This window comes from Oncorhynchus kisutch, linkage group LG4, assembly GCF_002021735.2.
Source record: "Oncorhynchus kisutch isolate 150728-3 linkage group LG4, Okis_V2, whole genome shotgun sequence".
In the NCBI taxonomy this organism is placed as follows: domain Eukaryota; kingdom Metazoa; phylum Chordata; class Actinopteri; order Salmoniformes; family Salmonidae; genus Oncorhynchus; species Oncorhynchus kisutch.
Window position 1 is genome coordinate 10836579 of NC_034177.2, and position 26929 is coordinate 10863507.

Here is a 26929-nt window from a genome sequence, read left to right on the forward strand (position 1 = left end):
GATATTTTAATCCACTGTCTTCAAACTTCATTGCTGAATAGAGCATCAAAATATGAAGTAAAAAAAAAATCTACATTTTATCCAAGTCAAGACACAGGGGTTTTAAAGGCATTGGATTGGTGCACAAGTATGGTTGGAGGGAGTTTACACCATATTCTTCACACCAGTCCATTCCTTTAAAGCCACGAAGGGGAATGTATGAGCGCAGTTTTAGAGAAGGGTAGAGAATTCGACGGCAAGATTTACACTTGGCAGATGAGGAGAAATCCACTTACAGGGCAGTAGAAATCAAATGGTGACCCCCTATGGGCTTTGGAACACTTTCCCCTCCTTTAAAACATGAGCCTCTTTGGGAGTCTGCTTGTGTTGTTGCCAGAGAACAGGGGAGCAGGAACAGCTGTAGTTATACCTCCGCTGAGCTCCAGCCGCATTGGCCTGCAGGGAATGAGTGGTGTGCAGGATGAGCAAGGACAGACGGCAGAGGAGGAGAGCGGGAGAAGAGATGTGTTATAAGAGATGGGTTATAAACATGCAAAAGGAAAAGAACACTACACAAGCTGGCTATAACAACTCAGTTTAATTCCTATGAAATAAAGCCTCTTCACAGTAGGTTTCCACATAGGAACATTGATCTGTCATGACATTCTATTGTAATAACAGTTCAATTACATGGCTAGTATGACATTAACAGATTTGATTCACACACAAAGGCTTGCACTATGTATAATGTGACTGTGGGTATGAGAAACATGCTTCCCCAGTCATACAGGATAGCACCTCTATAAAGATCGTTAACATACCATTTGAAAATGCAGGTTTTGTTTACTGGAGTAGAAATTCAATTTACCTCTCTCTCTAAAATCTCAAAAAAGGATCATCATTTCATAATCAAAGCATTTTCTCGGATCACCTCGTGAGGTTAATATATTCACAAAATAAACATAGAAAGAATAGTCATACGAACAGACAACGTCGAATAGTAACATTGATTTTTAGGAAGAATGCTACAAAACAAAGCCCAGAGAAGTTCTGGAGTTGGAAAACGTGACCAATGTGAACATGATGGTTTTTGGGTTTGTTCGATACAGGGACACATTCAGAACTACTGCAACACATCTTCACAAAATTCAATGGTTCTGCAGACAAGATTACAATAAAGTGTAACTACCATTCCCCCCCAACAAAATGTTTTATCTTTCTACAAGGATTTTATATCAATATATGAATAAGACATTTAAATACTTGTCAACCCCCCTTGTAATACATCTCCACCCTTTCCCCAGGACCTCTCACAAACAAAAATACATTATTGAAACTGTACACAAATATTCTGTCCATATGCTGTTCTGTTTCATTGTAAGCAGTTGGTAAAGCTTCTATTAAAAAATAGTTGTTGCTGGTTTCATAGATGAACACAAAAAAAGCTGACGTCACCGTTCTGTAAAAGCGGGTAAATAACTGGATAGAAAGAGGTAAGGTGATGATGCTTGTGAGTCTATACATTTTGCGTTTTGCACAAATGGCAGACAAACACAGAAGAAGTGGAAAAGAAGCCTCCTCTTTCGCTGCAGTTCTAGGAACAGCCCATAACCACACCACAAAGAAGCCTCCTCTTCAGCTGCAGTTCTAGGAACAGCCCATAACCACACCACAAAGAAGCCTCCTCTTCAGCTGCAGTTCTAGGAACAGCCCATAACCACACCACAAAGAAGCCTCCTCTTCAGCTGCAGTTCTAGGAACAGCCCATAACCACACCACAAAGAAGCCTCCTCTTCAGCTGCAGTTCTAGGAACAGCCCATAACCACAACACAAAGAAGCCTCCTCTTCAGCTGCAGTTCTAGGAACAGCCCATAACCACACCACAAAGAAGCCTCCTCTTCAGCTGCAGTTCTAGGAACAGCCCATAACCACACCACAAAGAAGCCTCCTCTTCAGCTGCAGTTCTAGGAACAGCCCATAACCACACCACAAAGAAGCCTCCTCTTCAGCTGCAGTTCTAGGAACAGCCCATAACCACACCACAGCAGTGAGAACCCCCCCAAACTCCCACCCACCCTAAAAATAAAAAAAAAAGACATGCAACTGAGGAGTGCTTTATCTGCATTCTGTAACAGATGCTACTGTCTATCACTTAGCCTCCTTTAGCATAGATTACATTATCTTTCCTAGCATTAGCTTAGCTCCTGTTAGCCTAGCTATCACGGCAGAGTGGTGGCGTCTCATTAAAACAGGGGCCCGGGGCCATCTTCCTGAGGGGGGAAGTGTGTATTGAGCAGCGTCTCCATGTAGGACACGTAGCTGGAGCTGGGCGTGTAAGCTTCACCCTGGTCCTGGAAGGGCACGGACCTGGCTGTGTAAGCTTCACCCTGGTCCTGGAAGGGCACGGACCTGGCTGTGTAAGCTTCACCCTGGTCCTGGAAGGGCACGGACCTGGCTGTGTAAGCTTCACCCTGGTCCTGGAAGGGCACGGACCTGGCTGTGTAAGCTTCACCCTGGTCCTGGAAGGGCACGGACCTGGCTGTGTAAGCTTCACCCTGGTCCTGGAAGTGAACGGCTGGGGAGAGGGGCAGCAGAGGGGCGGCTAGGGCCGACAGGGCTGGGAGAGGATCAGTGAGAGTTGGCATTGGGGTGAGGGTGGGCTCGGAGATGGGTATTGCCAGAGCCTGGGTGAGGGTAAGGGCACTGATATCAGTGTTGGAGGGACCAGGAGCATGGCTGGGTGTGTGAGGTGTAATACTGTGAGGTACAGGGCCTGTAGCTGGGGGTTGGCATCCGGGGTCCATGGGGGCTTGAGGTGTGGGGTGAGGGGCGGGGAGGCGAGGCCTCTTGGCTGCCTGTGGTTCGTCTCCTGTCAGAAGGGCTTCCTGGGTTGGTATTGCCTAGACAGGAAGAGACAGCTGATGGTAAAAATAGTGGCATGGCATCCACATGATCACTTCTCTCCTACGTTGAGCTCCTACACCCTTCAAACCCCCTACAACCAGACAGGAAGGATGGATATTTCAGGAGCATCACGTAAAATATGCATTTTATAAAAAGGCTCAACACAGCCATGACTGCCATGACTGACAACTCCACAACATAGAATAATATGATAGTGTGGAATAACATCCCCAGCCCACCGATGCCTCTCTCCCTCCCCAGCCCACCCTGCCTCGCTCCCTCCCCAGCCCACCGATGCCCCCCTCCCTCCCCAGCCCACCCCTGCCTCGCTCCCTCCCCAGCCCACCCCTGCCTCCCTCCCTCCCTCTTTCCCTCCCCAGCCCACCCCTGCCTCCCTCCCTCCCTCTTTCCCTCCCCAGCCCACTCCTGCCTCCCCCCTCTCTCCCCAGCCCACCCCCCTCCCTCCCTCCCCAGCCCACCCCTCCCTCCCTCCCTCCCTCCCTCTCTCTCTCCAGCCCACCCCTCCCTCCCTCTCTCCCCAGCCCACCCCACCCCTCCCTCTCTCCAGCCCACCCCTCCCTCCCTCTCTCCAGCCCACCCCTCCCTCCCTCTCTCCAGCCCACCCCTCCTCCCTCTCCCCAGCCCACCCCTCCCTCCCACTCTCTCTCCCCAGCCCACCCCCTCCCTCCCACTCTCTCTCCCCAGCCCACCCCTCCCTCCCACTCTCTCTCCCCAGCCCACCCCACCCCTCCCTCCCTCCCTCCCCAGCCCACCTCTCCCTCCCCCCCAGCCCACCCCTCCCTCCCACCCCTCCCTCCCTCCCTCTCCCCAGCCCACCCCTCCCTCCCTCTCTCTCCCCAGCCCACCCCACCCCTCCCTCCCCAGCCCACCTCTCCCTCCCTCTCCCCAGCCCACCCCTCCCTCCCTCTCTCTCTCCCCAGCCCACCCCTCCCTCCCCAGCCCACCCCTCCCTCCCTCTCTCTCTCTCACACCCCAGCCCACCCCTCCCTCCCTCTCTCCCCAGCCCACCCCTCCCTCCCTCTCTCTCCCACCCCAGCCTCCCCCCTCTCTCCCCAGCCCTAGTGGTGGGTGTCAGGTGGTCTCGTACCAGGCGAGTGCAGACCCTCTTGGGCAGGTCCTGCTCCAGCGAATGGATCTCTGTTTGCTTCAGTAACAGCTGGGACTCATCTTGGAACTCCACCTGAAAAGGGGAGAAGAGAGAGATGGAAAGAGTGGAAGAGTTAATTAAGGGTCATACTCAAAACAACACACAAAAAAACAACAAAGGCCAGGATTGTCAGGCGGACAAAATCCAGTAACAGAATTTGAAGACATGCCATGTTGTCTTGGTGTGTGTGTGACTGTCGTGTCGTGCGGCTCTGCCGTGTGGCTCTGCCGTGTGGCTCTGTCGTGTCGTGTGGCTCTGCCTGGTCTTGCGGCTCTGTCGTGTCGTGCGGCTCTGTCGTGTCGTGCGGATCTGTCGTGTCGTGCGGATCTGTCGTGTCGTGTCGTGCGGATCTGTCGTGTCGTGCGGATCTGTCGTGTCGTGCGGATCTGTCGTGTCGTGCGGATCTGTCGTGTCGTGCATATCTGCCGTGTCGTGCATATCTGCCGTGTCGTGCATATCTGCCGTGTCGTGCATATCTGCCGTGTCGTGCATATCTGCCGTGTCGTGCATATCTGCCGTGTCGTGCATATCTGCCGTGTCGTGCATATCTGCCGTGTCGTGCATATCTGCCGTGTCGTGCATATCTGCCGTGTCGTGCATATCTGCCGTGTCGTGCATATCTGCCGTGTCGTGCGGATCTGCCGTGTCGTGCGGATCTGCCGTGTCTTGCGGATCTGCCGTGTCTTGCGGATCTGCCGTGTCTTGCGGATCTGCCGTGTCTTGCGGATCTGCCGTGTCTTGCGGATCTGCCGTGTCTTGCGGATCTGTCGTGTCTTGCGGATCTGTCGTGTCTTGCGGATCTGTCGTGTCTTGCGGATCTGTCGTGTCTTGCGGATCTGTCGTGTCTTGCGGATCTGTCGTGTCGTGCGGCTCTGTCGTGTGGCTCTGCCGTGCGTACAAATGTGTATGTGAGAGAGAGCAGGTGATTAGCCAGCATCATGAGAGAGAGTGGGAGTGGGTGAGTGAGAGAGTGAGAGCGATGGAGAGAGACAACACATACAAGCACAGTGAAAGTCTGAGATTAGCGTGCGCACACACACACACACACACACACATCCTCCTCCCAAGTCCCATCCTGTGATTAGAAACACACACATCCTCCTCCCCAGTCCCTACCTGTGATTAGAAACACACACACACACACACATCCTCCTCCCCAGTCCCATCCTGTGATTAGAAACACACACACACACACACCCTCCTCCCCAGTCCCATCCTGTGATTAGAAACACACACACACACATCCTCCTCCCCAGTCCCATCCTGTGATTAGAAACACACACACACACACCCTCCTCCCCAGTCCCATCCTGTGATTAGAAACACACACACCCTCCTCCCCAGTCCCATCCTGTGATTAGAAACACACACACACATCCTCCTCCCCAGTCCCATCCTGTGATTAGAAACACACACACACACACACCCTCCTCCCCAGTCCCATCCTGTGATTAGAAACACACACACCCTCCTCCCCAGTCCCATCCTGTGATTAGAAACACACACACACACACACATCCTCCTCCCCAGTCCCATCCTGTGATTAGAAACACACACACACACATCCTCCTCCCCAGTCCCATCCTGTGATTAGAAACACACACACACACACACACACACACACACACACACACATCCTCCTCCCCAGTCCCATCCTGTGATTAGAAACACACACACACACACACACATCCTCCTCCCCAGTCCCATCCTGTGATTAGAAACACACACACACACATCCTCCTCCCCAGTCCCATCTTGTGATTAGAAACACACACACACACATCCTCCTCCCCAGTCCCATCTTGTGATTAGAAACACACACACACCCTCCTCCCCAGTCCCATCCTGTGATTAGAAACACACACACACCCTCCTCCCCAGTCCCATCCTGTGATTAGAAACACACACACACACACACACACATCCTCCTCCCCAGTCCCATCCTGTGATTAGAAACACACACACACCCTCCTCCCCAGTCCCATCCTGTGATTAGAAACACACACACCCTCCTCCCCAGTCCCATCCTGTGATTAGAAACACACACACCCTCCTCCCCAGTCCCATCCTGTGATTAGAAACACACACACACACACACACACCCTCCTCCCCAATCCCATCCTGTGATTAGAAACACACACACACACACACACACACATCCTCCTCCCCAGTCCCATACTGTGATTAGAAACACACACACACACACACACACATCCTCATCCCCAGTCCCATCCTGTGATTAGAAACACACACACACACACACATCCACCTCCCCAGTCCCATCCTGTGATTAGAAACACACACACATCCTCCTCCCCAGTCCCATCCTGTGATTAGAAACACACACACACACATCCTCCTCCCCAGTCCCATCTTGTGATTAGAAACACACACACACACACCCTCCTCCCCAGTCCCATCCTGTGATTAGAAACACACACACACACACACACTCCTCCCCAGTCCCATCCTGTGATTAGAAACACACACAGAGGCATAACCATATAGTCACATGCATACTACATCTAGTCAGAGCGACACACATACAATGACATTCTAGATGATTCTGTGCTTACAACTTTGTGGCAACAGTTTGGGGAAGGCCCTCTCCTGTTTCAGCATAACAATGGCCCCGTGCACAGAGTGAGGTCCATACAGATATGGTTGGTCGAGATCGGTGTTGAAAAACTTGACTGGCCTGTACAGAGCCCTGACCTCAAACCGACTGAACACCGACTGGGAGCCAGGCCTAATTGCTCAACATCAGTTGCCTGACCTCACTAATGCTTGTGGCTGAATAGAAGCAAGTCCCCGCAGCAATGTTCCAACATCTAGTGGAAAGCCTTCCCAGAAGAGTAGAGGCTGTTATAGCAGCAAAGGGGGGGGACCAACTCCATATTAATGCCCATGAATTTGGAGTGAGATGTTGGACGAACCATGTTGTGTACGTGGGTGTGTGCCATTTGTCTTGTCATATCGCCCAGGCTGAGAGTGTGGAAGAGCTCACAAGGCTCTGTGTGTGTGTGTGTGTGTGTGTACACACACCATGTGTGTTCAGAGGAGTTGTGTTCCTCCAGTACCAGGGACCTCTCCTCTAAGCTTTATACCTCACAGGCACTCTGCGCGTCACACCATAAATTCTCCACCTGCAATGATAACACTCTCCACTACGTTCCAATGCCCACTGCAGCAAGATACTCTGCCATAATCTACCAGAGCGCCATCACTTTCAGATAAGCACTGTGCTGGAAGCGCTCAGATAAGCACTGTGCTGGAAGCGCTCAGATAAGCACTGTGCTGGAAGCGCTCAGATAAGCACTGTGCTGGAAGCGCTCAGATAAGCACTGTGCTGGAAGCGCTCAGATAAGCACTGTGCTGGAAGCGCTCAGATAAGCACTGTGCTGGAAGGGCTCAGATAAGCACTGTGCTGGAAGCGCTCAGATAAGCACTGTGCTGGAAGCGCTCAGATAAGCACTGTGCTGGAAGCGCTCAGATAAGCACTGTGCTGGAAGCGCTCAGATAAGCACTGTGCTGGAAGCGCTCAGATAAGCACTGTGCTGGAAGCGCTCAGATAAGCACTGTGCTGGAAGCGCTCAGATAAGCACTGTGCTGGAAGCGCTCAGATAAGCACTGTGCTGGAAGCGCTCAGATAAGCACTGTGCTGGAAACGCTCAGATAAGCACTGTGCTGGAAAGTCAAAGTCATCTATGTTGTGGTGTAAAAAAGTCTCCCGCTGTAGAACCAACTTGGTACAAGGCTGGGGGTTCAACGTAGATGGAGTGGACCATTATAAAGACTGCCTAAAGTTGTCATAAGGACATTTTAAGGGAAATAAATAGTTCTTAACCCGTCCATGCATCCTAGAATATATAATGAAAATATACAGTGGCACCACCTTCTTTATTTATTTAAAAAATATATATACAGTGCCTTGCGAAAGTATTCGGCCCCCTTGAACTTTGCGACCTTTTGCCACATTTCAGGCTTCAAACATAAAGATATAAAACTGTATTTTTTTGTGAAGAATCAACAACAAGTGGGACACAATCATGAAGTGGAACGACATTTATTGGATATTTCAAACTTTTTTAACAAATCAAAAACTGAAAAATTGGGCGTGCAAAATTATTCAGCCCCCTTAAGTTAATACTTTGTAGCGCCACCTTTTGCTGCGATTACAGCTGTAAGTCGCTTGGGGTATGTCTCTATCAGTTTTGCACATCGAGAGACTGAAATTTTTTCCCATTCCTCCTTGCAAAACAGCTCGAGCTCAGTGAGGTTGGATGGAGAGCATTTGTGAACAGCAGTTTTCAGTTCTTTCCACAGATTCTCGATTGGATTCAGGTCTGGACTTTGACTTGGCCATTCTAACACCTGGATATGTTTATTTTTGAACCATTCCATTGTAGATTTTGCTTTATGTTTTGGATCATTGTCTTGTTGGAAGACAAATCTCCATCCCAGTCTCAGGTCTTTTACAGACTCCATCAGGTTCTCTTCCAGAATGGTCCTGGATTTGGCTCCATCCATCTTCCCATCAATTTGAACCATCTTCCCTGTCCCTGCTGAAGAAAAGCAGGCCCAAACCATGATGCTGCCACCACCATGTTTGACAGTGGGGATGGTGTGTTCAGGGTGATGAGCTGTGTTGCTTTTACGCCAAACATAACGTTTTGCATTGTTGCCAAAAAGTTCAATTTTGTTTTCATCTGACCAGAGCACCTTCTTCCACATGTTTGGTGTGTCTCCCAGGTGGCTTGTGGCAAACTTTAAACAACACTTTCTATGGATATCTTTAAGAAATGGCTTTCTGCTTGCCACTCTTCCATAAAGGCCAGATTTGTGCAATATACGACTGATTGTTGTCCTATGGACAGAGTCTCCCACCTCAGCTGTAGATCTCTGCAGTTCATCCAGTGATCATGGGCCTCTTGGCTGCATCTCTGATCAGTCTTCTCCTTGTATGAGCAGAACGTTTAGAGGGACGGCCAGGTCTTGGTAGATTTGCAGTGGTCTGATACTCCTTCCATTTCAATATTATCGCTTGCACAGTGCTCCTTGGGATGTTTAAAGCTTGGGAAATCTTTTTGTATCCAAATCCGGCTTTAAACTTCTTCACAACAGTATCTCGGACCTGCCTGGTGTGTTCCTTGTTCTTCATGATGCTCTCTGCGCTTTTAACGGACCTCTGAGACTATCACAGTGCAGGTGCATTTATACGGAGACTTGATTACACACAGGTGGATTGTATTTATCATCATTAGTCATTTAGGTCAACATTGGATCATTCAGAGATCCTCACTGAAGGGGCTGAATAATTTTGCACGCCAAATTTTTCAGTTTTTGATTTGTTAAAAAAGTTTGAAATATCCAATAAATGTCGTTCCACTTCATGATTGTGTCCCACTTGTTGTTGATTCTTCACAAAAAAATACAGTTTTATATCTTTATGTTTGAAGCCTGAAATGTGGCAAAAGGTCGCAAAGTTCAAGGGGGCCGAATACTTTCGCAAGGCACTGTATTTCACCTTTATTTAACCAGGGTGGCTAGTTGAGAACAAGTTCTCATTTACAACTGCAACCTGGCCAAGATAAAGCATATAAAACAGTGCGACAAAAACAACAGAGTTACATAAACAAACGTACAGTCAATAACACAAAATAAATAAAAAATCTATATAGGGTGTGTGCAAATGTAGAGGTAGGCAATAAATAGGACATAGAGGCGAAAGTAATTACAATTTAGCATTAACACTGGAGTGATAGATGTGCAGATGATGATGTGGAAGTAGAGATACCAGGTTGCAAAAGAGCAAAAGTGTAAGTAATTATATGGGGATGAGGTAGTTGGGTGTGCTATTTACAGATGGGCTTTGTACAGGTACAGTGATCGGTAAGCTGCTCTGACAGCTGATCCTTAAAGTTAGTGAAGGAGATATAAGACTCCAGCTTCAGTGATTTTTGCAATTCGTTCCAGTCATTGGCAGCAGAGAACCGGAAGGAGAGGCAGCCAAAGGAAGTGTTGGCTTTGGGGATGACCAGTGAAATATACCTGCTGGAGCGGTTGCTATGGGTGGATGTTGGTATGGTGACCAGTGAGCTGAGATAAGGCGGGGCTTTACCTAGTGTCATGATGTTGCCCTCTTTGGGTACAGCAAGCCCCATCCCCTCTCCCTGCCTCCTACAACTAGGCTGCTGTGGTCAGAGAGATCGTAAATTCCTCGAAGAGATGATCTCCTCATAGCCACAGTATAAAGATGGTCAGTTTTACGAGGGTATGTTTGGTAGCATGAGTGAAGGAGGCTTTGCGAAATAGGAAGCCGATTCTAGATTTAATTTTGGATTGGAGATGCTTAATGTGAGTCTGGAAGGAGAGTTTACAGTCTTACCAGACACCTAGGTATTTGTAGTTGTCCACATATTCTAAGTCAGAACCATCCAAAGTAGTGATGCTAGTTGGGCGGACGGGTGCGGGCAGCGATCGGTTGAAGAGCATGCACTTAAAAAAACACCTACCCCTCTGATATGCACTGTTGACTTTGATCGCCTAAATCTGTCAGATGTTTTCAAACCTCCAACGTAGTCTCATGTGGAGATGAGCTACATTGATTTGAACCCATTTACATAACCAGTCCTTTCAGATCTACAAGGAAGTACACAGGGTGTGCAGGCACTAACATCCCCGGATTCAACCAAACAACTTGACCTTAATGAACATCTAGTCAAATGTCTACCCAGACCCCACCACTGCCACTCTCTGTTGTCATCTATGCATAGTCACTTTAATTAACTCTACCTACATGTACATACTACATCAACTACTAACCAGTGCCTCCGCACATTGACTCTGTACCGGCACCCCCTGTATATATTCTTATTTTTTACTGCTGCTCTTTAATTAATGACTTGTTACTTTTACCTCATATTCTTCTCCGTATTTTTTGAAACTGCACTGTTGGTTAGAGGCTCGTAAGTAAGCATTTCACTGTAACGTCTACACCCGTTGTATTCGGCGCATATGACTAATACAATTTAATTTAGTGCTGGAACACGGGGCTAATGGGCTAGTTGGTTGACGAGGTAGAGAGAAGGGAGTGTACGGGGGGGGGCAACGCTACTCTCACCTGGTAGTACTTGTGCACGTGATCCTTGACGTAGGAGGCGTTGAGCGCCTGGCCCTCCATGTTGTGGACCAACGTCAGCTCGCCGGTCTCTGGGGGACCGTTACGAAGACAGTCGTGACTCTGGAGGGAGGGAGAGAACGGAGTGATTGATTTGAGGAACAGGTTAGGATTTGATGCATCTAACATTCACTAGATATCATTCTATAGACATTGCTTTGATTTGTCATTATGTTGTCACTATGTCAACACATATCATGGTCACCTCACCATGGCTGAGATCGACAGACAGACAGACACAGAGACAGAGAGAGACAGAGAGACAGAGAGAGAGAGACAGAGAGACAGAGAGAGAGAGACAGAGAGGCTGGCTGGCTGACAGAGAGAGAGAGAGAGAGAACATCCGATCAATCAGGATAAACCAAATTACAACACAGTCAAAACAAAACTATATTGCTTATTGGGAAACACAAGCACAAAGCAAAATGCAGTGCTATCTGGCCTTAAATCGACAGTACACCGTGGCTAAATATTTGACCATGGTTACTGATCAAAACCTTGACAAAGTACAGGCTCGGTGAGCACAGCCTTGCCATTGAGAAGGGTAGACACAGGAAAACCTGGCTCCCTGTAGAGGAAAGGCTGTGCAACCACTGTACAACAGCAGAACCCGAGACAGAGCTGCATTTCCTGACAAAATGGCAAAAATATAAAACAATTAGTGTCATTTTCCAAATTTGAAACCCTTATTCAAGGTTTCAAAGACCTCTTTGATGAGGATAGGCTACCCGTCCTGTTGGGGGAGGACGCAGAGAGCTGTGGGTTGGCAGCGCACTACATTGCTGCCTGCCATAAGTTGAAGGACAGTGTCTGACAGACCAATCAACCTGCACATGTCCTCTACTGTATGCTTATTGTTGAATGTATGGCTATGTTGACCCTTGGTTATTGTTGTCCCGTTTGACAATTTTGATTCTCATTTTTATATTGTAAATATCCAAAATAAGCTTTGGCAATATGTACATTGTTACGGCATGCGAATAGGGGGGAGAGAAAGAGAGAGAGAGCGAGAGAGAGAGAGAGGAGAGACTCACCACAACGTTCTCGGGGAAGATGTTGTCACAGTAGGAGCCGTCATCGTAGTTGACCTCGTAGAAGGTTTGTGAGGTCATGCCAATGATGGTGCAGGGGTAGAACCAGCCATCGATGTTCCGACCAATTACCTTCTGACCAAGAGAAAACTCCCCCCTTGGCCCCACCCTTGCCTAGAGAGAGAGAGGGAGGAGTGTGAAAATATAAACTTTTTAAATTTAATATATTGTCTTTCTATTTCTATGGTGTTAGCGCAGTTATTCAAAGACAGTGTTATATATTTAATGGCACATAGTGGACAAAACATTAAGAACACCTGCTCTTTCCACGACGAAGATTGTCCACATGAATGCTATGATCCCTTATTGATGTAACTTGTTAAATCCACTTCAAATCAACTTGTTAAATCCACTTCAAATCAGTGTAGATGAAGGGGAGGAGACAGGTTAAAGAAGGATTTTTAAGCCTTGAGACATGGATTGTGTATGTGTGCCATTCATAGGGTCAAGACAAAATATTGAAGTGCCTTTGAACAGGAGGTATGAAAGTGGATGTCAGGCGCAGCGGTTTGTGTCAAGAACTGCAACGCTGCTGGGTTTTTCACACTCAACAGTTTACCGTGTATCAAGAACAGTCCACCACCCAAAATACATCCAGCCAACTTGACAGCTGTGGGAAGCATTGGAGCCAAAATGGGCCACCATCCCTGTGGAACGCTTTTGACACCTTATAGTCCATGCCCCGACAAATTGAGGCTGTTCTGGGGGTAAAACTCAATATTAGGAAGATTTTCTTAATGTTTTGTACTCCGTGTGTGTGATTATATACAGTACCAGTCAAAAGATTGGATATCTCATTCAAGGGTTTTCCTATTTTCTACATTGTAGAATAAATAGACATAACACATATGGAATAATGTATTAACCAAAAAAAAGTGTTAAACAACTCAAAATATATTTTATCGTTGAGATTCTTCAAAGTAGCCCCCATTTGCTTTGATGACATCTTTGCACACTCTTGGCATTCTCTCAACCAGCTTCATTAGGTAGTCACCTGGAATGCATGTCAATTAACCAGTGTGCCTGGTTAAAAGTTCATTTGTGGAATTGATTTCCTTCTTAATGCGTTTGAGCCAATCAGTTGTGACAAGGTAGGGGTGGTATACAGAAGATAACCCTATTTGGTAAAAGACCAAGTCCATATTATGGCAAGAACAGCTCGAATAAGCAAAAAGAAACGACAGTCCATCATTACTTTAAGACATGAAGGTCAGTCAATACGGAACATTTCAAGAAATGTAAAAGTTTCTTCAAGTGCAGTTGCAGAAGCCATCAAGCGCTATGATGAAACTGGCTCTCATGAGGACCGCCACAGGAAAGGAAGACCCAGAGTTACCTCTGCTGCAGAGAACAAGTTCATTACAGTTTGCCAGCCTCAGAAATTGCAGCCCAAATAAATGCTTCAGAGTTCAAGTAACAGACACATCTCAACATCAACTGTTCAGAGGAGACTGTGTGAATCAGGCCTTCATGGTCAAATTGTTGTGAAGAAATCACTACTGAAGGACACCAATAAGAAGAAGAGACTTGCTTGGGCCAAGAAACGTGAGCAATGGAAAATAGACCGGTGGAAATCTGTCCTTTGGTCTGAGGAGTCCAAATTTGAGATTTTTGGTTCCAACTGTCTTTGTGAGACGCAGAGTAGATGAACAGATGATCTCTGCATGTGGAGGCCAGGTCATCTTTGGAGGCCAGTTGACCTGGCCTCCACAATCACCCAACCTCAACCCAATTGAGGATGATCTCCGCATGTGTGGTTCCCACTGTGAAGCATGGAGGTGGTGGTGTGATGGTGGTTTGCTGGTTACACTGTCTGGTATTTATTTAGAATTCACGGCACACTTAACCAGCATGGCTACCACAGCATTCTGCAGCGATACGCCATCCCATCTGGTTTGCACTTAGTGGACTTATCATTTGTATTTCAACAAGACAATGACCCAACACACCTCCTGGCTGTGTTATGGCTATTTGATCAAGAAGGAGAGTGATGGAGTGCTGCATCAGATGAGCTGGCCTCCACAATCACCAAACCTCAATTGAGATAGTTTGAAATGAGTTGGACCACAGAGTGAAGGAAAAGCAGCCAACAAGTGCTCAGCTTGGGAACGCCTTCAAGACTGCTGGAAAGCATTCCGGGTGAAGCTGGTTGAGAGAATACCAAGAGTGTACAAAGCTGTCATCAAGGCAAAGGGTGGCTACTTTGAAGAATCTCAAATATAAAATATATTTTGATTCATTTTACACTTTTTTGGTTACTACATGAATCCATATGTAATATTTAATGTAGAAAATAGTAAAAAAATAAAAACCCTTGAAAGAGTAGGTGTCCAAACCTTTGACTGGTACTGTATGTATGTATGTACAGTGGCTGGTGAAAGTATTCACCCCCCCTTGACATTTTCCCTATTTTGTTGCCTTACAGCCTGGAATTAAAATAGATTTTGGGGGGGATTTGTATCATTTGATTTACACAATATGCCTACCACTTTGAAGATGCAAAATATATTTTTTTGTGAAACAAAAACAAAGAAGAAATAAGACAGAAAAACAGAACTTGAGCATAACTATTCATTGTGATGGTGTAGGCTATATTACATGGATTCATTGTGAAGGTGTAGGCTATATTACATGGATTCATTGTGAAGGTGTAGGCTATATTACATGGATTCATTGTGAAGGTGTAGGCTATATTACATGGATTCATTGTGATGGTGTAGGCTATATTACATGGATTCATTGTGAAGGTGTAGGCTATATTACATGGATTCATTGTGAAGGTGTAGGCTATATTACATGGATTCATTGTGATGGTGTAGGCTATATTACATGGATTGATTGTGAAGGTGTAGGCTATATTACATGGATTGATTGTGAAGGTGTAGGCTATATTACATGGATTCATTGTGAAGGTGTAGGCTATATTACATGGATTCATTGTGAAGGTGTAGGCTATATTACATGGATTCATTGTGAAGGTGTAGGCTATATTACATGGATGCATTGTGAAGGTGTAGGCTATATTACATGGATGCATTGTGAAGGTGTAGGCTATATTACATGGATTCATTGTGAAGGTGTAGGCTATATTACATGGATTCATTGTGATGGTGTAGGCTATATTACATGGATTCATTGTGATGGTGTAGGCTATATTACATGGATTCATTGTGATGGTGTAGGCTATATTACATGGATTCATTGTGAAGGTGTAGGCTATATTACATGGATTCATTGTGAAGGTGTAGGCTATATTACATGGATTCATTGTGAAGGTGTAGGCTATATTACATGGATTCATTGTGAAGGTGTAGGCTATATTACATGGATTCATTGTGAAGGTGTAGGCTATATTACATGGATTCATTGTGAAGGTGTAGGCTATATTACATGGATTCATTGTGATGGTGTAGGCTATATTACATGGATTCATTGTGAAGGTGTAGGCTATATTACATGGATTCATTGTGATGGTGTAGGCTATATTACATGGATTCATTGTGAAGGTATAGGCTATATTACATGGATTCATTGTGAAGGTATAGGCTATATTACATGGATTCATTGTGAAGGTGTAGGCTATATTACATGGATTCATTGTGAAGGTGTAGGCTATATTACATGGATTCATTGTGAAGGTGTAGGCTATATTACATGGATTTATTAGACGTTTTAAAATGTAGGTGTTCCAAAAGGTCTGCATCAGTGGCTTGTAGGAAGCCAGGCGATGCTAAATGTGTTTGTTAATTAACAGTCATTTACCGTGAGAACGACAGTAACTTGCTTGACAATCACCGGCTGACGATATTTCACGACCGCCACAGTCCTAGCCACCAACATGGTGCCAGGTTTCCTCCAGACGTGACACTTGGCATTCAGGCCAAAGAGTTCAATCTTGGTTTCATCAGACCAGAGAATCTTGTTTCTCATGGTCTGAGTCTTTTCGTTGCCTTTTGGCAGACTCCAAGCGGGCTGTCATGTGCCTTTTACTGAAGAGTGGCTTCCATCTGGCCACTCTACCATAAAGGCCTGTTTGGTGGATTGCTGCCAAGATGTTTGTCTGACTTTATTAGCCAGCTAATTTTCACACCATAATAAACTCAATTATTTCATCAGTTAATTTGGCTGTTGCTCAACATTTCTCTGGCTAACGGAGAATTCATTCCAGCAAGATATTTAGCAAAGCTAACAATGCTTGTCCCACCACACTTTCTCCCTCACCTCAAACTTTCCAAATGGCAGTCGTTTTTTGGTTACAGCTCATGAAGTACACTTCATCACCTTCTCACCCCCGTCTCCGCGGTCAGGCTTCTCACCTACCTCTTCGTTATCGTTCAGGGGAGGCACTGCTGTAACTGGCAAACTGCCTTTCCACTCTCCTGCTGTCTTATATAGACAGGTGTGCGCCTTTTCAAATCTTGTCCAAGCAATTGAATTTAACACAATTGGACTCCAATCAAGTTGTAGAAATGTAAATAAGGGATTTAAAACAAAAATCAATTGCAAACATAATAAAAAGAAAAGAAAACGCTTTTCACCGTCAACAATATGGGTTGTTGTGTGTAGATCGATGAGAAAGAAAATCCAGTCAATCCATTTTAGAATAAGGCTGTAACGTAACAACATGTGGAAAAGGGGAGGGGTCTGAATACTTCCCAAATGCACTGTACATAGTACAGACCCCTGGCCATTGCATAGATAGACGGCTTCATCAGAATATCGTACACCTTAACAGTGCAGCTAATACTTTTCTTGATCTCATACATCATTATTATACAGATTATTATTTTGCTGCTGTTTAACGTTGCATGTAGAAATGTGGCGAATAGACAGAATTTTTCATTCTACATGCCAGAGAAGCATGCATGTTCTGCATAACCTATGAATACCTGAACATTATACACTGTTGTGCCCCTACTGTACCTTGTGATTGGTCTTCTTATGCTTGTGGCAGGTGACAGACACCACGTAGGGCCAATCGGCTGGCTTCATGAGCACACCGGCGATGTGGGCGCAGGTGACGTGGAAGGAGGTGGAGCAGTTGTCGTGGGAACACTGGATACACGCCCCGCACATCTGCTTGGTGTTCTTGTGGCAGTACACACACTTCTGCAACACCAGAGAGGTGTGGTAGAATCAACACATTCAATTTGTCTGTGTCTAAATGCAATATCACCTTTCTATACACTATTGTCAGAGGAAAAAAACAAACATTTCAGGAGTAAGTTTTTAAAAATCAGCAGCTAAAAGCTGGGTTAACTTTGATTGAGATATTTGATACAGTATGAACACAGTTTACTCGTTGCAGTGTTTCCCCTATATGCATTAGCAGTGGCGTTGCTCCCTCTGCATCAATCCATCTCATTCTCTGTCGGTCCTTCAGTTGTTTTAATCTTCCTTCCGCTCACCTCTCCTTCACTTTCAATTAGATTCTCCCTTCTCTATTTCTCACCAGGGGGGGATTTTGGACTTCAAACATTTCTCTGTTTGTTTGCTAATTTCCCCCCTTTTTTCCCCTCAGACATTGCCGGCTTTGGTAAAGCCATCACTTCCTCAGAGTTTTTATGTTTCAATTGTAAAGTAAACTTTGTAAAAAATTAAAACAAATGCGGCAGACAGAATTCTCAAATTTTAGGGTTGGGGCCAAACATTCTAGAAAGTTTTTTGTAGCTAAGGAGTATAATATGGAGTAGAAGTGCTCACCAGTCTCTGCACTAATGAATGAATCGACACAAAGTGTCCCATTCGACTTGGGATATATAGTGACTATTTTACTTGAGAGGAAAAACTAAAAAAGGTACCGTGGTGTTCTTAGAGGGTTTGTGCTGCGTTCCAAATAGTTTAAACCCTTCCATTTATCCCAGAACTTTCAAAAAGGAACACAGACTGAAACACGTTTCTGAATACAAGCGAATATCAACGGGTTTAGGACAAAACATGTACCACAGAGACCGGCCCAGTCATCCAATCTTTAAGAGGGTGAGACGGTTTTTCACAGCCTTCGGAGACGTGGCTTTGACAGCGGGTGGGATGTAAATTATTCAAGAGACAATCCTCACTTCCTTTCATAGATTACAACATTACTTGTAGATTTGTGACAATGCCACTGCAAAGGCTGTGCAATTGACTGTGAAGTCGATTTGGATTAAGCGAGGGATGGAGGGATAAAAGTAAGGAAGAAAGCAGTTTGTTCAGCAGCGCGGCAGCCATGGGAAATTGCCTCCTGCCAGCAGGATCAATGCAGATCATTTAGCGCAGTGAGAAATGACTCCTGATTATTCAGACAGTTTTGCATCTATTATTCACCATAGTCCTCCTGCTCCTCGAACCGCAAACACACAATCCATCCAGGAGGAGGAGAGGGACAGAACAGATGGAGGGTAGAAAACGGAGTGAGAGAGAGAGGACAGAGAGGCAGACAGACGAGAGAACGAGCGAGAGAGAGAATGAGCACGAGAGAGAACATGAGAGAGCAAGAGACGGAGAATGAGAAAGCGAGAAGAGACCAAGAAGGAGAAAGGAGAGAGAGAAGAGGCACACTCAGAACAAATAAAGTCAAGCAGCTGACTAACTGAGGAGTCCATAAACACAAACAACTTCTGGCAAAATGTAAATAAATAAATCTAAACAAGAGGAATTAGCGATACAAAATGGTGACATATGGACAGCCCATTTTAAAACACACTACAACACCATTCAAATTGATGCAAACGCAGAACAAAGCCAAATTCATGAGAAGTTGAATGGAGCAATAAAGGACAAGCAAAATCCATTGGACTCCTCAATTCCTGACCAGGAGCTCAATACGAAACTTCAGGCCTGACGGCATCCTAAATGAGATGCTCGAATTCACTAGAGCGAAATGTCAATTGGCTATATTAAAACTTTCATTTGATACTGGGTTTAGGTGACGTCCTTAACATCAAGGACACATAAACCCAATCCTTAAGAACGGAGATAAATTTTACCCGAACAATTACAGAGGCATTTGTGTAAACAGTAACCTGGAAAGTATTATAGTAGTATTATAAATGTAAGAGTACTAAAATGTCTTTTAAAAACACAATGTCTTGAGTAAAAGCCAAATTGGATTGATATCAAAACATCGCACGACCGATCATATAGTCGGAAGTTTACATAAACTGAGTTTAAACATATTTGGCTAAGGTGTTTCAATTCCTGACATTTAATCCTAGTAAAAATTCCGTTTTAGGTTAGTTAGGATCACCACTTTATTTTAAGAATGTGAAATGTCAGAATAATAGTAGAGAGAATGATTTATTTCAGCTTTTATTTCTTTCATCACATTCCCAGTGGGTCAGAAGTTTACATACACTCAATTAGTATTTGGTAGCATTGCCTTTAAATAGTTTAATTTGATTCAAATGTTTCAGGTAGCCTTCCACAAGCTTCCCACAATAAGTTGGGTGAATTTTGGCCCATTCCTCCTGACAGAGCTGGTGTAACTGAGTCAGGTTTGTAAGGCCTCCTTGCTCGCCCACAAATTTTCCATAGGGTTGAGGTTGGGGCTTCGTGATGGCCACTCCAATACCTTAACTTTGATGTCCTTAAGCCATTTTGCCACAACTTTGGAAGTATGCTTGGGGACATTGTCTATTCGGAAGACCCATTTGCGACCAAGCTTAAACTTCCTGACTGATGTCTTGAGATGTTGCTTCAATATATCCACATAATTATCCATCCTCATGATGCCATCTATTTTGTGAAGTGCACCAGTCCCCCCTGCAGCAAAGCACCCCACCAACATGATGCTGCCACCCCCATGCTTCACGGTTGGAATGGTGTTCTTCGGCTTGCGAGCTTCCCCCTTTTTCCTCCAAACATAACGATGGTCATTATGGCCAAACAGTTCAATTTTTATTTCATCAGACCAGAGGACATTTCTCCAAAAAGTACGATCTTTATCCCCATGTGCAGTTGCAAACCGTAGTCTGGCTTTTTTATGGAGGTTTTGGAGCAGTGGCTTCTTCCTTGCTGAACAACCGTTCAGGTTATGTCAATATAGTACTCGTTTTACTGTGGATATAGATACTTTTGTACCTGTTTCCTCCAGCATCTTCACAAGGTCCTTTGCTGTTGTTCTGGGATTGATCTGCACTTTTCCCATCAGAGTACGTTCATCTCTAGGAGACAGAATGTGTCTCCTTCCTGAGTGGTATGACGGGTGCGTGGTCCCATGGTGTTTATACTTGCGTACTATTGTTTGTACAGACGAACGTGGTACCTTCGGGCATTTGGAAATTGTTCCCAAGGATAAACCAGACTTTTTTTTTCTTTCTTTAAAAAAAAAAGATTTTTGAATTTAGATGTTCCCATTGATGTAAGCAAAGAGGTACTGAGTTTGAAGGTAGTCCTTGAAATACCTCCACAGGGACACCTCCAATTGACTCAAATGATGTCAATTAGCCTAAATTTCTAAAGCCATGACATTTTCTGGAACTTTCCAAGCTGTTTAAAGGCACAGTCAACTTAGTGTATGGAAACATCTGACCCATTGTGACACAGTGAATTGTAAGTGAAATAATCTGTCTTTGTCATGCACAAAGTAGTAGAGTCCTAACCGACTTGCCAAAAGTATAGTTTGTTAACAAGAAATTTGTGGAGTGGTTGAAAAACGAGTTAAGGAACCCAACCTAAGTGCATCAATGTATACTGGCAATACAGGGTTGCAATCTGAGCCCTGCACTCTTCAATATTTACATCAACAAATTGGCCACTATTCTAGAAAAATCCTCAGCTCCTGGTGTTAGTCTTCACAATTCAGAGGTTAAATGTCTGCTCTTCGCAGATAACCTGTGCCTGCGGTCACCCACAGCAGAGCCTGGGCCTGCTAGAGCAGTACTGCCAGACCTGGGCCCTGGACGTAAACCCCAAAAATACTAAAATAATGATTTTCCAGAGAAGATCCAGATCTCAGGGAATTAGACCAAAGTTCTCAATTGGTACAAAATATATAGAGTACTGCACACACTACAATTACTTAGGTTTAAAAATAAACTCAACTGGATACCTAAACGAGTCAGTGAATGAACTGAGAGAGATGCACTGAGGGTATTCTACACCATTAAAAAACTAATTGAATGTGTCAGAGAGAGAGAGCGAGAAGTGGCCAAGGAAAGTGAGACAGTGAGAGAGAAAGAGGAGTGAGATATGGGAGTGGGAGAAGAGAGGTAAGCATGTGATGGACAGTGTGAGAGACCAGGGAGAGTAGTTACAGTTTAGGAGCATGTTAGGGGGCATGTTAGGGGGCGCATAGGCCTAATCCTAGCCAATCCCGCCTCCTGTATTGAGGCTCCTCAATACAAGGGAGGTCAAAAGGTTGTGTGTCTGCCTGAAATGACTTTGTTAACGCGTCGACAATATAAAACACAACACACAAAAATAAATGGACCAGGGTGCTGTTCATTAGGGAAAACATGTTAAAGGAATTCACACACACACCAAAAAAGTGTGTTTCTTATTGGACAACTCCAGGTAGTCCCTCAGTATTAGTTATTTTGTCTACTGTTTGGTATGTAATGAATGACCCAGTGAGTTTGGCTCCCTCCCTCTCCACTCACCAGACTCTTCCTGCTATCGGGGATGGCGCTGATGTCTACCGGCTCCCTTGCGATGGCGTTGACGAAGCGAGCCTCCGCCACGGCGATGGCACAAATCACATGGACCCACCTGGTAGAGAGGAGAGGACACACAAATCGACGTGCGCCCCCGACTGTTCACAACACCTGGGGTCACCTAGGGTCACGATGCCAGTATCAAGTAGGGCTATGACGATGATAGAATCCCAGTGTTGCCCAGAGTCTCGTGTTTATTTCTGAGCTACACACTATGATACTGGTAAGGTGACAACACTACACACAGTGAATGTCATAAGTAATGCATTTTAAAGTAACATAGCAGTATTCCAGTGGTATTTAGAAGGTGGGAAAGGCCACTGACCGGTTGTCTGTGGTCATCTTCAGAGCCCCTCCCCGTAAGTTACACAGACAGCAGTCCTGTGAGAACACAAACGCAGAGGTCAGGATGTGGGTAGGCAGTGGGCCCGAGGGGATTCACAAAATGTGCGACTTAAGATATCCTCAGCCAAAGGCTTGAGTTATTTTGGATTCATTCGGACTATTCTAAGGAAGTGTGTACTGGCTACAGCGTCTCAAAATTGACAAACAGTACTATTTTCCTTGTTTTTAAGGGAAGGTCTCTACTGTTGACCAATCACAGACGAAAGGACGTACTGTTTCAGGGTGACCGATGTTCCTACATATACGTTTCCAAAACGTTATAGATGGTCAATAGAGACAGCGGTTTCAGTCTGTAGGAACTGGTTTCAGGTGAAGGCATTGTGTTGAGTGAGGGACTCACCGCTGTCCAGGCGAGCGCTGTACATCGCGAACACATCCAGGACTGATTGTGTACCGTGTCCAGACTAACACCATAACAACCTGGGGAGAGAGAGAGGAAAGAGAGAGGGGAAAGAAAGACAGAGAAAAGATCGAGCGAGAGAGAAAAGAGCGAGCGAGAGAGAAAAGAGAGAGCGAGAGAGAAAAGAGAGAGCGAGAGAGAATGTAACTTTTTAACTAGGTAAGTCAAGTCAACTAGGCAAGTACGAACAAGAGAAAATAAATCAACAGATTAAATTAATCTTCTTGTCTGCCTTATACACTTAGTGGTACTGAATCTACTGAGCCAGAGAGAGAGAGAGAGAGAGAGAGTGGGGGGGGGGGGGGGTTGAGAGGAGAGGATTTTGTTCTGGCACTCTACACTTCCTCGCCCTCTTGATTTCTGCAGGTCCTCAAGGGACCTGGGGTACAAAGAGATGTGTGGTGATAAAGGCCTTGGTGAGTTGGTCTCCACAGCATGTCCGTACCTGACCTCCGCAGCTGGTGAGGGCCGAACGTAGCCCCGGCACGGGGCCAGCCGAAATGGGTCAGACAGCTGCTGGGGAGGTGTGTGTGTGCACATGGTAAGATCGTACTGTAATTAAATCCAACCAAAGGTGGGAAACAGTCCAATTTGGAGTAATTTGTTGGCTGTAAGCCATATTTATCATGGTCAAAGAAGAATTCGATTTTTGGAGGGTTAAAATCAGCAAATTAGTTGTACAGTGGACAGTACTATGGAACTCAACAAATACACTGTCTATGATATGGATTCTGTTGGTTGCAGCCAGGTTTTGCAGCCAATATTCACAATTGATGTCCTGGTTAAATGAAAATAAAAATGTCACGTAGCCCCGCCAGTCCTACAATCTAAGCTAGATGCCCTCAATCTCACACAAATCATCAAGGAACCCACCAGGTACAACCCTAACTCTGTAAACAAGGGCACCCTCATAGACGTCATCCTGACCAACTGGCCCTCCAAATACACATCCGCTGTCTTCAACCAGGATCTCAGCGATCACTGCCTCATTGCCTGTATCCGCTACGGAGCCGCAGTCAAACGACCACCCCTCATCACTGTCAAACGCTCCCTAAAACACTTCTGTGAGCAGGCCTTTCTAATCGACCTGGCCCGGGTATCCTGGAAGGACATTGACCTCATCCCGTCAGTTGAGGATGCCTGGTCATTCTTTAAAAGTAACTTCCTCACCATTTTAGATAAGCATGCTCCGTTCAAAAAATGCAGAACTAAGAACAGATACAGCCCTTGGTTCACCCCAGACCTGACTGCCCTCGACCAGCACAAAAACATCCTGTGGCGGACTGCAATAGCATCGAATAGTCCCCGTGATATGCAACTGTTCAGGGAAGTCCGGAACCAATACACGCAGTCAGTCAGGAAAGCTAAGGCCAGCTTCTTCAGGCAGAAGTTTGCATCCTGTAGCTCCAACTCCAAAAAGTTCTGGGACACTGTGAAGTCCATGGAGAACAAGAGCACCTCCTCCCAGCTGCCCACTGCACTGAGGCTAGGTAACACGGTCACCACTGATAAATCCATGATTATCGAAAACTTCAATAAGCATTTCTCAACGGCTGGCCATGCCTTCCGCCTGGCTACTTCAACCTCGGCCAACAGCTCCGCCCCCCCCGCAGCTCCTCGCCCAAGCCTCTCCAGGTTCTCCTTTACCCAAATCCAGATAGCAGATGTTCTGAAAGAGCTGCAAAACCTGGACCCGTACAAATCAGCTGGGCTTGACAATCTGGACCCTCTATTTCTGAAACTATCTGCCACCATTGTCGCAACCCCTATTACCAGCCTGTTCAACCTCTCTTTCATCTCGTCTGAGATCCCCAAGGATTGGAAAGCTGCCGCAGTCATCCCCCTCTTCAAAGGGGGAGACACCCTGGACCCAAACTGTTACAGACCTATATCCATCCTGCCCTGCCTATCTAAGGTCTTCGAAAGCCAAGTCAACAAACAGGTCACTGACCATCTCGAATCCCACCGTACCTTCTCCGCTGTGCAATCTGGTTTCCGAGCCGGTCATGGGTGCACCTCAGCCACACTCAAGGTACTAAACGACATAACCGCCATCGATAAAAGACAGAACTGTGCAGCCGTCTTCATCGACCTTGCCAAGGCTTTCGACTCTGTCAATCACCATATTCTTATCGGCAGACTCAGTAGCCTCGGTTTTTCGGATGACTGCCTTGCCTGGTTCACCAATTACTTTGCAGACAGAGTTCAGTGTGTCAAATCGGAGGGCATGCTGTCCGGTCCTCTGGCAGTCTCTATGGGGGTGCCACAGGGTTCAATTCTCGGGCCGACTCTTTTCTCTGTGTATATCAATGATGTTGCTCTTGCTGCGGGCGATTCCCTGATCCACCTCTACGCAGACGACACCATTCTATATACTTTCGGCCCGTCTTTGGACACTGTGCTATCTAACCTCCAAACAAGCTTCAATGCCATACAACACTCCTTCCGTGGCCTCCAACTGCTCTTAAACGCTAGTAAAACCAAATGCATGCTTTTCAACCGGTCGCTGCCTGCACCTGCATGCCCGACTAGCATCACCACCCTGGATGGTTCCGACCTAGAATATGTGGACGTCTATAAGTACCTAGGTGTCTGGCTAGACTGCAAACTCTCCTTCCAGACTCATATCAAACATCTCCAATCGAAAATCAAATCAAGAGTCGGCTTTCTATTCCGCAACAAAGCCTCCTTCACTCAAGCCGCCAAGCTTACCCTAGTAAAACTGACTATCCTACCGATCCTCGACTTCGGCGATGTCATCTACAAAATGGCTTCCAACACTCTACTCAGCAAACTGGATGCAGTCTATCACAGTGCCATCCGTTTTGTCACTAAAGCACCTTATACTACCCACCACTGCGACTTGTATGCTCTAGTCGGCTGGCCCTCGCTACATATTCGTCGCCAGACCCACTGGCTCCAGGTCATCTACAAGTCTATGCTAGGTAAAGCTCCGCCTTATCTCAGCTCACTGGTCACGATGGCAACACCCATCCGTAGCACGCGCTCCAGCAGGTGTATCTCACTGATCATCCCTAAAGCCAACACCTCATTTGGCCGCCTTTCGTTCCAGTACTCTGCTGCCTGTGACTGGAACGAATTGCAAAAATCGCTGAAGTTGGAGACTTTTATCTCCCTCACCAACTTCAAACATCAGCTATCTGAGCAGCTAACCGATCGCTGCAGCTGTACATAGTCTATTGGTAAATAGCCCACCCTTTTCACCTACCTCATCCCCGTACTGTTTTTATTTATTTACTTTTCTGCTCTTCTGCACACCAATATCTCTACCTGTACATGACCATCTGATCTTTTATCACTCCAGCGTTAATCTGCAAAATTGTAATTATTTGCCTACCTCCTCATGCCTTTTGCACACATTGTATATAGACCCCCCCTTCGTTTTCTACTGTGTTATTGACTTGTTAATTGTTTACTCCATGTGTAACTCTTTGTTGTATGCTCACACTGCTATGCTTTATCTTGGCCAGGTCGCAGTTGCAAATGAGAACTTGTTCTCAACTAGCCTACCTGGTTAAATAAAGGTGTTCTCAACTAGTCTACCTGGTTAAATAAAGGTGTTCTCAACTAGTCTACCTGGTTAAATAAAGGTGTTCTCAACTAGCCTACCTGGTTAAATAAAGGTGTTCTCAACTAGCCTACCTGGTTAAATAAAGGTGTTCTCAACTAGTCTACCTGGTTAAATAAAGGTGTTCTCAACTAGCCTACCTGGTTAAATAAAGGTGTTCTCAACTAGCCTACCTGGTTAAATAAAGGTGTTCTCAACTAGCCTACCTGGTTAAATAAAGGTGTTCTCAACTAGCCCACCTGGTTAAATAAAGGTGTTCTCAACTAGCCTACCTGGTTAAATAAAGGTGTTCTCAACTAGCCTACCTGGTTAAATAAAGGTGTTCTCAACTAGCCTACCTGGTTAAATAAAGGTGTTCTCAACTAGCCCACCTGGTTAAATAAAGGTGTTCTCAACTAGCCTACCTGGTTAAATAAAGGTGTTCTCAACTAGCCTACCTGGTTAAATAAAGGTGTTCTCAACTAGCCTACCTGGTTAAATAAAGGTGTTCTCAACTAGCCTACCTGGTTAAATAAAGGTGTTCTCAACTAGCCTACCTGGTTAAATAAAGGTGAAATAAAAAAATAAAATAAAAAAA

General features: G+C 45.7%; 1 protein-coding gene across 5 annotated transcripts in view; it reads right to left on the bottom strand.

Annotated features, from left to right (window-relative positions):
* Positions 1 to 558: 558 nt before the first annotated feature.
* Positions 559 to 26929, bottom strand: part of LOC109888510 (lysine-specific demethylase 4B) — a 91866-nt gene continuing 65495 nt past the window's right edge. For 4 of the 5 annotated variants that reach the window (XM_031822417.1, XM_031822416.1, XM_031822415.1 and 1 more), the window contains exons 15-22: positions 22704 to 22783; positions 22284 to 22339; positions 21905 to 22013; positions 17247 to 17432; positions 12267 to 12437; positions 11176 to 11295; positions 3993 to 4085; positions 559 to 2880 (exon numbers count right to left, since the gene is read on the bottom strand). In XM_031822417.1, coding sequence (XP_031678277.1) covers positions 2224 to 2880; positions 3993 to 4085; positions 11176 to 11295; positions 12267 to 12437; positions 17247 to 17432; positions 21905 to 22013; positions 22284 to 22339; positions 22704 to 22783 — 1472 coding nt within the window. In that variant the 3' untranslated portion in view covers positions 559 to 2223. The remainder of the gene's footprint in view (positions 2881 to 3992; positions 4086 to 11175; positions 11296 to 12266; positions 12438 to 17246; positions 17433 to 21904; positions 22014 to 22283; positions 22340 to 22703; positions 22784 to 26929) is intronic. The other variant, XM_031822418.1, reaches the window with a different exon arrangement.